At 45.6% G+C, this 13394-nt stretch overlaps 1 protein-coding gene across 8 annotated transcripts in view; it reads right to left on the bottom strand.

Annotated features, from left to right (window-relative positions):
• The window catches only part of LOC134288198 (methylcytosine dioxygenase TET-like), a 459242-nt gene that overhangs the window by 232655 nt on the left and 213193 nt on the right, over window positions 1-13394 (bottom strand). For 6 of the 8 annotated variants that reach the window (XM_062852236.1, XM_062852237.1, XM_062852238.1 and 3 more), the window contains exon 5: window positions 9142-9216. The exons of 1 other annotated variant lie outside the window; for it this stretch is intronic. In XM_062852236.1, the coding sequence (XP_062708220.1) occupies window positions 9142-9216 (75 nt within the window). Of the gene's footprint in view, window positions 1-8915; window positions 9217-13394 lie in introns of those variants that run through there. One more of the 8 variants, XM_062852240.1, reaches the window with a different exon arrangement.

The raw sequence follows: 13394 nt of genomic DNA on the forward strand, positions 1-13394 counted from the left end.
TGTGTATGTATGTGTGTGTGTATGTGTGTATGTGTGTGTACAAAAAAAACTCACATCACTTTTTGGCAGTAAACCTGAACCGATTTTAATGACCGACGGTTCATTCGACGGGGAATCTGGTCCCATTGTTTCCTATTGAAAATGGTTCGGATCGGTTAAGCCGTTCCGGAGATATGGCCATTTAGGTGTTCCGGAACGGTACCCCAGGTAGGGACCAGATAAGAAAATACATCAAACCTATGCATGCGACACATCAAACCACGGCATTTTCGATAACCTAATGAGCGGTAAGCATAAAAATAGTCTAAGACCACATCTGAACCGGTAGTGTTCCGGAACCGGTTCCGGGTGTCCCGCCGGAAGTGGCAAATATCAAAGTGAACCAAACCCATGCATGAGACACATCAAACCACGGCATTTTCGATAACCTGATGAGCGGTAAGCAGGAAAATAGTCTCAGACCATATCTGAACCGGTAGTGTTCCCAAACCGGTTCTGGGCGTCCCGCTGGAAGTGGCCAAATATACAATTGTACCAAACCCATGCAAGCGACACATCAAACCACGGCATTTTAGATGACCTGATGGGCAATGAGCAGGAAAATCATCTCAGAGCATATCTGAACCGGTAGTGTTCCGGAACCGGTTCTAGGCGTCCCGCTGGAAGTGGCCAAATATACAATTGAACCAAACCCATGCATGCGGCACATCAAACCACGGCATTTTCGATGACCTGATGGATAATGAGCAGGAAAATCATCTCAGACCATATCTGAACCGGTAGTGTTCCGGAACCGGTGCTAGTCGTCCCGCTGGAAGTGGCCAAATATACAAGTGAACCAAACCCATGCATGCGACACATCAAACCACGGCATTTTCGATGACCTAATGAGCAGGAAAACCATGTCAGACCATATCTGAACTAGTAGTGTTCCGGAACCCGTTCCGGGGTTCCCGCCGAAGTGGTGAAATCTGACAGAGAAACAAACCCGTACATGCGTCACATCAAATAGCGGCTTTTTAGATTACCTAATGAACGGCTAGCAAGTGTTTCGGAATCGGTTTTGAGTGGCCGGAAGAGGCCAAATGTAAAAGTAAACCAAATCCAGGCATGTGACACATCAAATCGTGGCTTTTGCGATAACCTGATGAACAGTTAGCTAGAAAATAGCCATACGTCACACTAAAGACAACTGGTAGTGTTCCGGAATTGGTTCCCAAAGTCCCGTCGAAATTGTCAAACCATGCATGTGACACCTTCAATTTGCAGCGTTTTTGGTTAACCGATGAGCAGTTAACAAGACAATAATTGCGTAATTATTCGACTGGATGATTTCTCAATTTTAACTGGCTTTCGCAGTCTAGGGGATCAAAACGGATAGTAGGGCGCTTCAAAAAAGCACTACTGAACATAGAGATCCAACATACGTTTTTCAAAATCAAAACGATCAAACAAAATATGCAGAGTGCCAAACATTACATCGAAACCAGCACTTATCCAATGCTGACAACAGAGTTTTTAACGACACAGCAAAGAGCTTTTACCTCCAAGAAAGCTCATGCAGAACGCACTACGCACCAAAAATTGAACCGCTTGCTGACACCAACCCACACGATCAACAAACGCTGTCCAACGTTCAATGAAAATGCGCTACTCAATGCTACAAATGTCGCTATACCCAACGAAATGCAAACACTCCTCAGCTTAGGACCCAAATTCGCACTACCGATCCACCATATCCCGCCCAACACAGTGTACCACCTCATCGCAGACGTAGAAGCCATCATACGAACCAATCCCGACAAGACAGTCCAAGACCGGAATCGATGTCTAGTCAGCACAAAGATTCAAAACCACCTCTCGCGGCAACAACACCAACAGTCGAACACGCCCATCAGTCAATTTTGCAAAAATGCTGCTAGGATTACCAAGCAGTTCATGGTCGAACATCCAGATCTTTGTATTCTTGAGTCGGACAAAGGGAAGAGAATGGTGACAATGCAACTCGAGGACTACGACAACAAAATGCTGGAATTGCTCAACAACCCCACGTACAAGGTATTACGAAACGATCCTACCAACAGCATCCAGAAAACAACGAACACCATGGCCAAACGACTCCACAACCTTCAACTGATAGACCAACAAACCCTCCGAATACTCCAGAGCCACACATCCACCTGCCCACGCATCTACGGACAACCAAAAGCCCACAAACCAGACCTACCACTACGACCAGTGGTTCCCAACATCACAGCGCCCACATACCAGCTTTCCAAACACGTAGCAACAATTCTGCAAAATACCTTTTCAAGCAAGTACAGGGCAGAACAAAACTATCCGTTTTGATCCCCTAGACTGCGAAAGCCAGTTAAAATTGACAAGACAATAATGTTAGACCATATTTGGTTCAGCCGGTAGTTATCCAGAATCAGATCCGGGTAGTAAAATGTAAAATTTAACCAAACCCATGGATGCGGTACATCAAATCACGACCAGTCTTGTAAACATTTGACACTTTTACTAACTTTATTTCGTTGCCGCAGTCGGGTGTCTGTCGGCTTTGTTACATTCGTGCGTTATCGTTACCTCTTACCTACACACAACACGAGCAGTAGAACGAAGATCAATAAACATAAGAAAGGGTCAAATCAATGTCATCTGACACGATGACATGTGTCTAATTCTAGCTTTACGCATAGATTTTCAGCCAATTCCGATTATGAATGTTAATATTAGTTTATTATTGCATGTTGCATTGAATACGACACACAGATGGGCAACATAGCTCTTACTATGGGAGAAGACTGGAATAACAAAGGCCGAACCGTCTCCCGAAGCCTCTATCGTGGTGAAGTGCATTCGTTTGACATTTTTGTTTCAAACAGTAGTTTGATTGCTTGTGTTGCGAATGTCGGAGACAAAGGAGGCCGAATATCGACGAAAAGGTTCAAATGACTATGATCTCTAACAAGACTGATCACGACTTATCGACAACCTGATGAAAAAATAGGGTCAGACCACATTAGATTCCCGGTAGTATTGCGGGTTCAGCTGTGGCTTCGAAAGCGGTTAGAAGTAAAAGTAAAGCAAACTCATTCATGCGATATATCAAACCGCGGTGATTAGGTAAAGGTGAATAAATAGCAATAAAATATTCTCAGACCATAATTGGGACAACCGGTAGTGTCATGGTTCATGACTCATGGAATCAGATCCGGCTATCCCACCGGAAATTACCAAATATAAAAATGAACCAAACCCATACATACGACACATCAGATCGCAGATTTTTTGATAATCTAATGAACGGTTAGCAAGAAAATAGCCTTAGATCACATTAGAGACTAGCTGTTGTGTAGCAGAACCAACGTTCATGTGAAAAATTAAATCATGGCTTTGTTTAATGGCCTGATAAACATTAGGTATGAACAACAGTGACGATTAGATCTAAGTTCTCATATATGAGAACAAAATATAGACAAAACTTAAGCGATCTCACCAAATCGTACCATTTCAGATTCCTAAGGTGTAAATTTATAGCAGGATGGGTCAACGTTGAATGGAAAAATAAGAATTTGATCGCGTCAACAGAAGATGGTGGCTGTTTTAAGGAATTTTGAGCTCTAAAACTGTGTAAAATAAGTGTATTTGGGATGGGAAATATATTCGGAGTCCACCAGAGTATCCAAGATAGCGGTCCAAAGTCCAAGATAATGGCCCAGTATTCAAGTTAGTGCCTATTTTATAGGATTTTGAATTCTTGCATTATGAGCATATTTTGTATGCTAATATAAAATGTATCCATATTGAATAGATTTAGCAAGCAGTTTTCATTTTGTATTTATGTCAATGTCATCAACATGTCGCTCGAGTTTTGTTGAAAGGATATTTTAAAGCACGAGAAAGGCACCATCACCGCTGGGTGGATTAATTAGGGTTTTTGGATTTGGAGTTACTTTGCCACTAGAACAGACTGCTTCTTATTTTATGGAAGGCTTTCTATACTTGCTTACATTTTTGCAATCGTATATCATTGGGTATATGTGTATAGTAGTTAACAAAATCTAACAGTTCCACATTTCCTAGAATGACCATACTGTTTCACAAAATTCTTTAACAATCATTTTGAAGGATTTCACATCTCTAAAGTAATCCAGTAGTTACTAAATAAATTACTTTTGGACTAAGAACTAAGTGATCCATTGTGAATTTCTAAAAGCATTACTCAAGAAATCTTTAGATTTTTCCAAAAAATACCCGTGAAGGTTTGCTGAGGTAAGCCTAAAAACGGTGCAAAACGGTGAGTCGAAAAGAAGAGCGTCCAACAACATAGCTCTAGTCCTCACAAGTTTCTACCTCATGCTTCCATGGGTCAAGCGATGACAAAAACCATCAGCTAAGAGTTGTGTGCTTAGCTGGTAGTGCAGCTTGGGCACTGTTGTCCTTCTGACTTCAGCTAGATTGAGTAGGTACGACCCGAGCGTCTGTTCAACAAGGAGGTGCGGTTCAAACAGCGTATGTTCTGGCATCCAGCGGCTGAGTATGAAATGCTCCTCCACCGGAAGCTATACTTGAGGTGGAAGCCCCACCACGGTGGATAGGGGATCTTAGGCCAACAACCTTCTTCTTCTTCTTCTTCTTCTTCTTCTTCTTCTTGGCGTAACGTCCACATTGGGACAAAGCCTGCTTCTCAGCATAGTGTTCTATGAGCACTTCCACAGTTATTAACTGAGAGCTTCCTCTGCCAATGACCATTTTGCATGCGTATATCATGTGGCAGGCACGAAGATACTCTATGCCCAAGGAAGTCAAGGAAATTTCCTTTACGAAAAGATCCTGGACCGACCGGGAATCGAACCCGTCACCCTCAGCATGGTCATGCTGAATACCCGTGCGTTTACCGCCTCGGCTATATGGGCCAACAACCTACTGTTTCCGAAAACCAAAAACCGTTACAGAAACCGAAAATGAAAGATAACGAACTGATTCAACGGCAACGACATTTAGTGCGAAACAACGAACAAGAATTGGAACTTGACCCCAACCCAGCAGGGTAAACTGGCACAACTAGCCAATGCCGTATGAAGCTTGAGATCCTAGGACTGAGCAAAGTCCGTTGGCCGAACTTTGGAGAACACAGATTGGCGTCGGGTCAAATTTGGCTATACTCTGGCCTACGAGGTGAACACGCTCTTCACCACCGTGGAGTTGCTTTCCTGCTCAGCGCTCACGCCCACGCTGCGCTTATGAAGTGGGAGCCTATTAATGAGAGGATAATTGTGGCCAGATTCAGAACACAGGTTCGCAACCTTACCATGATGCATCGCGCCAACCGATGCGATGCTGCCAAATTGCAAGACAAAGAGAACTTTTACAGTCAACTGAATGCTCTAGTGGACAAGATTCCAAAAGGTGATATCAAGATCCACATGGGCGACTTCAATGCAAAGGTTGGTTCCGACAACTCGGACTATGAGCACGTCATGGGACGCCATGATCGCGGAGAAGTGAGCGAAAACGGAGAGCTGTTTGCAAAGTTTTGTGGCAACAATGACATGGTGATTGGGGGATCACTCTCACCTCATCGACCAGTGCACAAAGTGACATGGGTTCCCCGTGATGGCGTCACGGAAAATCAAATCGACCACATCTGAATCAGCCGAAAATAAGAGACGGAGCCTTCTTGATGTGCGGAACAAACGTAGCGCCGACATTGCGTCCGACCATCATCTCCTAATCGGCGAGATCCGACTGCGCATTGCTTGGATTCATCGACAGGAGGAGAAAATCGGGCGCCGATTCGTCGAGGAGCTAGAGAACCGTGCTGCGAGTATTCTAGAAGATGGAAGCGTAGAAGACCAATGGAGCGCCATCAAGAACGAGAATAATAATACCTGGAGGTAGATAGAGGAGCGAAGGAACGCCAAAGCTGCGATAGAGCGAGCGAAAACACGAGGAGCCAAATCCATAGCCCGTCAGCGCTAGTCGGCTCTCTAGAGGGAAGTGAAATGCCCATGTAGACGGGATAAAAGAACGTGGGCGGACCCCCTAGCCGACGAAGGCGAGAAAGCCGCAAACACTGGCGACATCCGTCTCCTCTACGATGTTTTACGTAAGGCGACGTGGGACCAAGATGAATGCTACGATGCCCGTGAAAGACACGTCTGGACAGTTACTGACCGACCCGGCTGACGCTGGTTCGAGCACTTTGGAAATCTTTTTCAATGTGTCGGTCACGCCATCAATTCCTCAGCATGATCCGCCAAGGGTTCGATGCATTACCCGTGTTAACACCGAAGCTCCATCAGTGCAGAAGATAGAAACAGCCATTCGTAACATGAAATCGAACAGGACCCCAGGGGTCGATCGCATATCTGCTAAGATGCTCAAAGCTGACCCAGTAGTAAAAAAATAAATAAAACGCGACATTTCCGGCCGGCTGGATGCAAGGCGTCTTGAAAAGGTATCCAAAAAGGGTGACCTGACTGTATGTGATAATTGGCGGGGCATCATGTTACTGTGTATCGTTCTCAAAGTCCTCTGAAAAGTGATCCTTAACTGGATACAGGAGATTGACGCAACTCTCCGACGGCAGCAAGCAGGATTCCGTGCCGGACGATCCTATGTGGACCATATTGTCACGCTCCGTATCATTCTGGAGCAAATCAATGAGTTCCATGAGTCTCTCTACCTGGTGTTCATTGATTACGAAAAAGCTTTCGACCGTCTCAATCACGAAAACATATGGGAAGCCATCAGGTGCAAGGGTCTCTCTGAGAAAATCATCGGCCTCATTGAAGCACAGTACAGGGCATTTTCGAGCAGAGTACCGCACAACGGTGTTTTGTCCGATCCCATACGGGTCTTTGCTGGAGCGAGACAAGGATGTATACTATCACCGCTACTGTTCTTCATTGTAATCGACGAGATCCTCTAAATGACTTCTAACTGGCTGATGACGTTGCTCTCTTAGTTCAACAGCGCTCTGATATGCAGAGCAAGCTTGATGATCTTGCCAATTGCTCCTCGGCGGCGGTAGGTCTTACCATCAATGTCAACAAGACCAAATCTTTGGATGTAAACACGGTCAACCCTTTCAGCTTTACGGTAGCAGGGCAAGCAGAATGCTGAATGCTTCCAATCTCTTGGTAGCCAAATGGCGGTCGATGGTGGCCCAACATCGACATAGGTGCACGGATCAAGAAGGCGAGGGCTTCTTTTGCGAGTTTAAGAAATGTATGGAAAACAACCAGATTAGTCGACGCATCAAAATCCTAATTTTCAACTCGAACGTAAAATCTCTGCTGCTGTACGTCAGTGAAACTTGGTGTGTATCAATGGAGAACACTCAACGGCTGCAAATCTTCATCAATAGATGTCTGGGGCTCATAGTTCGTACATAGTGGTCTCACAATTGGATCTCCAACGCGGAGCTCCATCATCGGTGTCATCAAAAGCCGACAGCGACAGAAATTCGGGAGGTGGGTCGGCCACACTCTATGCGGGGATGAAATCTGCAAGCAAGCGTTATATTGGAGCCCAGCAGTTCATCGCAGCAGAGGGAGACCCAGAGGCTCATGATGGCGCAGCCTCAACTAGAAAATAAAGAAAGTCGACAAAAATGTAACCTCCCACAGGTCTAGCGGATGACAGGCAATCGCCCAGGATGGATATCTTTCAATTCAGGCTTCTGCATCATCATGGTTGCTCAAAGCTGAAAGTTAGTAAGTAGTCTGTGAAGCATTTGGCTAAAGACGATGTAAAATTTCACTGCAAATTTCTTCTAGACGTATGGAAAACAGGAAAACCATTTTAGAAAACGGCTTTGTGGTTTTGAGAGGAAAAACTGCTTTTGAATAGCTGATGATAGCTGTTGAGCGAACGATGGTTTCTTAAGCATCAACTCTGTGTTGGACATTTCAAATTTTCAATGTGTATGTTTTTTCGCTAAGAAAGCCAGCGGTGAGTGAAACATAAATCCATCTAGGCATTCGAAGTAAAAGATCTCAGCTGATCCATTCTTCCACCTGTATATCTATGACTGCAATAGGCTCGAGAAAATATGCTCACTTCGTCTGAACGGTGTCAAGTTCGTTACCAAGTTGAACCAACGACGACGACGACGGACGAGCCCCTTTCCCACATTGTGGTAGGTATTAAGCGAAGGTCGTTCCTACCTAAAGCATCGTTCGAATCGTCATCGTTAGAATCCTCGCATCGCATCGCAGAGAGTATCCTTTTTTGCGAAAGTCTTGTCTTTCGTCCCCCGACCCATTCTCGGAAAAGAAGTGGCAAAGATGCTTGTCTTGTTGTTGGTTGTTGGTTAGGTACCTATCATCCTATCCTATACCGGAATACGATTTTATGTGTTTTCAGAACCGTAACTGAGGCGACGGGTCGTTGGCTGAATCCGGAGGAAACTGATCCCACACAGAGACTGGGTTGTTGTTTTGTCTGATGATGGTTGGAAAGAATTTTCCCTCCGCTGAACGACGATGTTCAGAGTTCAGGCAAAGACGACGACGACGACAACGTCTGGTGTGCGGTCTGACTTTGATATTTCTCGATGCTCGTCGTCTACTTTCTCTTTCGCTCCAATTGAGTTTCGGGATCCAGTTGAATCGAAAGGGAATCCCCCATCATCATCGGAATGGAGCCGGATGGTAGCAGGGCCCAGAACCTGGGAATGGGATCTGTCCCTTGCGATCACATGTTTTGACGGGACGAGACGATGACTTCTTTCTTCGCACAACCGTTAAGCGGCATCGTCGTCATCATCGTCGTCGTCGCCGGTCGTCTCGGCGAGTTTTATGTTGAGGCAGATCCAGTTGCTCCTTAACCGGTCGGTGCCGGGTCTTACGGCAGAAAATGCTTCACTCAACCAGCCATTCAGCCAGCCAGCATCATGAAGCTATTTACGAACGACGACAACAAGTGGGTAGGCAGACCGACGGCAGCCAGTAGCAGCCGTAAAAACCCGTCGGCGAGTACGTATCGACTTTCGAGCCATTCCAGCAGCCTCAACGTAAAGTAGGCTTTCGAAAGGTTGTAAATTTTCTCTCAAATTCTTCGGCGTGAGTTATCGCGTTGTTGCTCTTAGTAAGTAGGTATGTATGGAAAAGTTTTTAGGATTCTTACCCCGCCACCGCGTCCTCTTCCGCGGCCTCGTTTTCCTTCGCGCACAGGTTGCCCGTTGTCATCGTACGTCACGACCTAGAGAGGGAGGGAAAAAATCGGAATCCAATGCGATTCAATATTTGGTTTTTGAAGGTGTAACTACTTTGGCAGAATAGTCAACCAATAACTACTTACTTTCAGGAAAATGCGATCTACAGCATGCTTTGCAAGTTGTGCTACACTAATGGTGTGATCTAATCTACGAAAAACATAAGTGCGCGGTACTACCTTTTAAGGGTAAATAATGAAAAATTTAAAAAATCACATCCGTACCACCGAGATGGAACCCACAACCCCTAATGGGGCTTGTAGTTTCACAAAGGAAATAAATTAAGGAGATACTTCAGAAGATACAAATATGGCTGCCACAATGGTCGATTCGGACCACTACTCACACTGCGTCCCCAGCAGCTCCACTAGTTTTGCCCATGTTTCCAAGACGTATCAGAGGTGTTCGAGGAAGTTCCGGGTGTTCCATGGGGGGCTTCAAACGGGTTGCAGAGGCGTACCAGGGGTGTTCTAGAGGTATCAGAGAGTTTTCGGGGCGTTCCAATGGTTTTAGAAAACTTTAGTGATGCTCCCCCTGGTTCAGGGGGATTTTTTAGGGGTTTTCAGTATTGTTCCAAGAGGTTTAATGGGGTTTCAGGTATGTTTCACGAAGTTCAAGTTTTGTATCATTTATACGTATAGCAACTCGTATTTGATGCGGCCACTAAACATAGTTTTCCAGACAAACTTTTGCAAAAGGGCATATTCTGTTCCATTGGACTTCAGGGGCTCTCCAGAGGAGTTTCCGGGGGTTATAGCGGGTCACATGGGAGCTCCAGATCCCATCTGATACGCTCCTAAACCCTTTGAAATATTACTGACATGGCTTTCAACCCCCTTAAGCAAATCTGAAACCACCTGAAGATCCCTGAAGCCCACCTTACGCCCTTCGAGTTAAAGGACAACCCATAGACTAAACAAGAGGAAAGTTTCTAAAAAATGTTCACAGGTTATAATAACTCGACATTATACCTTAAAAATCTCTTTTTATGCAGGTTAATTAAATGCACTTTTTATTTATGCACTTTGTTTATGCCTTCCATAAAGAGAAGGAGTGTAGTCAAGAAACTGTAATGATGATGGTAACTATGGCATCGATGGCCAGGGGGCGGGGCGTTTAAAGGAGAGAGCAAAGGGAGGTTGCAGGGGCACTTCAGAGAGCAGTAGGATATCTCAGGGACATTTCAGTTTCCACTTAACGGGCTTCAGGGATCTAGAGGTGCTTCAGAGTCATTTCAAGGGGTCTTCAAGAAGCGCTACAAGGGGTCTCAGGGGGTACCACGGAAGTTTCAGCGGATCTCAGGGGCGTTTTAAGGGGTTTCAGACTCCCTTAAAAGCCCCTGAAAGCCCCTCTCAGGGGCGTTTAAGGGAGTGTCAATGGCGTTTCAGAGCGTCTAAAGGGAACTCTATGATATTTCCCCGAGTTCGATAACCCCGGATTCCATTACCCCGAAAGACCCATTACCCGAAATTCATATTTTCACGATTATGCATTTTCTATTTACATTCGTCCAGGAATGATCTAGCTGAAGTGGAAAATAATCGCCATATTCTTACTGTGAGATTATCTAAGTATATCAGCTCCTATAACAGCCAGCTTGTTTTAACCAGTACAGGGTGTATACTATGTTTTCATACAGTTTAAAAATGTGTTAAAAAAATAAAAATGCAAGATTTTCTTTTCTGAGTCTATTTTTATTGAAACCATGTTTATTGAGAATCTTTATGACATATTTGCTGGGAGCACCCTCCCTTTGTGCTTTACCACGAGCTTGAGACGTTTCTCAAAAGAATCGCACGCGGCACGCACCTGATCCATCGGCATCTCGTCCCAGATCTTGGAAATGAGCTTCTTAAATTGGTCCATAGTGCTCACTCGATGTTCACTCTGCTTGGCCAGCATGTACGACCATACATAAAAGTCCAGGGGATTAAGGTCCGGGGAACTGGGAGGCCACAAAGTCTTATCGAGAAAATCGGTCAAATTCTCCCGACACCATGCTTGGACGATATTTGCCGTGTGGGCCGGTGCGCCGTCCTGTTGAAAGACGTAATGGTCGTTCCCGTAGAGGCTCCGAAGAGCCGGGGCCACAACCTTCTCCAGAACCTCGGTCTTATAATACGCGGCGTTGATTTTCACGTTTTTCTCGATAAACACCAGTGGGAGCTTCCCACGCCTGGATACGGCCCCCCAAACCATCACAGAAGTGGCGCTCTGGAACCGTGGGATGTTTATCTGGGACGGAGGGATGCTGGCCAGCGTCGGCGCCCACAGTCGATCATTTTGGGCATTGTGTGGCTGTTGCAACACAAAAAGTTTCTCGTCAGAAAACACAAACTCTTGACCTGCGTGCCGCGAAAGTATCAGTTTGCTTCTGTCCAGCCTCTTTTTCGTTGTAGCCTCCGTTAGCTCGTGAACCTTGCGTTTCTTGTAAGGCTTGTATCCCAGGTCCTTCGTCATGATGTTTTGAGCAGTCCTGATCGACACATTCAGGTCAGCAGCGGTCTTCCGGATCGAGCGGTTCATATTTCTACGAATCCGCTCCCTCACCACCTTGATGGCTGCTGGCGTTCTCGCCGAACGCGGCCGCCCGGATTTCACACGGTCCTTGGTCGAGCCCGTCTCCCGGTACCGACGGATGGTGTAATAGATGAAATCCCGCTTCACCTCGTGTGATTTCAACCGACGGAATATGTCGCCGGGTCGCTCACCTCTCGCAAACAACTTTACTACGACGTCGCGGTACTCCTTCATCGTGCGCGGTAAATAAACAACAAATGAGAGCAAGTCGACACCGTGCGCGTTGGATAGCCTATATATGAGGCTAAAGCTGACACCAATACCAATACACAGAATGCACATGGAGCGCAGCTACACAACGATGAAAAGTTGTATGAAAACATAGTATACACCCTGTATAGTATTAACAGCCAATGGGCAAAGTAATGAAAGATTCTTTATTGAAATATTGGTACATAACTGTATGTAGGGCCCATATAGCCGAGGCGGTAAAAGCACGGGTATTCAGCATGACCATGCTGAGGGTGACGGGTTCGATTCCCGGTCGGTCCAGGATCTTTTCGTAAAGGAAATTTCCTTGACTTCCTTGGGCATAGAGTATCTTCGTGCCTGCCACACGATATACACATGCAAAATGGTCATTGGCAGAGGAAGCTCTCAGTTAATAACTGTGGAAGTGCTCATAGAACACTAAGCTGAGAAGCAGGCTTTGTCCCAGTGAGGACGTTACGCCAAGAAGAGAGAGAGAGAACTGTATGTCTTGAAAGAACAGGCTATATGATTTAAAGATGGAAAAATCTCTGATAAAATATTGTCAGTTGCAACCGAGGTTGCAACGCCAACAATTCTTTTAAAGAATAACTAGAAAGAAGAGGCTATGCTCAAAGTAGGAAAATCTTTGTTGAAAATAGTGATCTACCACTAGCTGCAGACCCAGAGCGGGTCTTCAGATAGGTTCATGGATAACTCATTCGGGGTAATGGACCATTCGGGGTTATGGATTTCGGAGTAATGTCCTAAAGCCCTAAAGGGGATTCAGAGGCTTCAGGGGGTCTCTGTGATGCTTCAGGGGGTCTCAGGGGTGTTCCAGGGTGTCTTAGGAGCTATTTAGGGGGTCTTAGGATCCTCTAAAACATCCAGTGGTTTAAGGGGAGTTTCAGGGGGCTTCAAGGGCGCTTCAGGGTGTTCCAAGAGTGTTTCAGGGGCTTCAATAGATTTTCAGGCAGAGTGAGCCGTTCAGACGCCATCCACAAATTACTAGGAGAAAAGGAGTACGGCCATGCGTTCCGGCCCATACATTTTTTTAGGTTGTTTTATTAAGAGGGGGCTTTTGAAGGCATTGCTGAGAGTTTCAGAGGGTTTTAGACTGGTTTTGAAGGCGTTAGGGGAGCATTTTCAGTGCTTTCGGAGGGTCTCAGGAGCGTTACATGGAGCGTGAAAGGGTTAAGGGGGACTGCTAAGGCATTTCAAAAAGTTTGAGAGGATTTTTGGAGGTTTCAGGGGGATTTCAGAGGCATTTCTGGAAGCGGGTTTCATTGGCGTTACGCAGGAGTTTCAGGTGCGTTACATGGAGCCCATGCGAGTTTTTGAGTGATTTCGGAGGCATTTCAGCAACTTTCAGATGATTTCGGCGGTTTCATGGTTT

Source organism: Aedes albopictus, chromosome 2, assembly GCF_035046485.1.
Source record: "Aedes albopictus strain Foshan chromosome 2, AalbF5, whole genome shotgun sequence".
In the NCBI taxonomy this organism is placed as follows: Eukaryota; Metazoa; Arthropoda; class Insecta; order Diptera; family Culicidae; genus Aedes; species Aedes albopictus.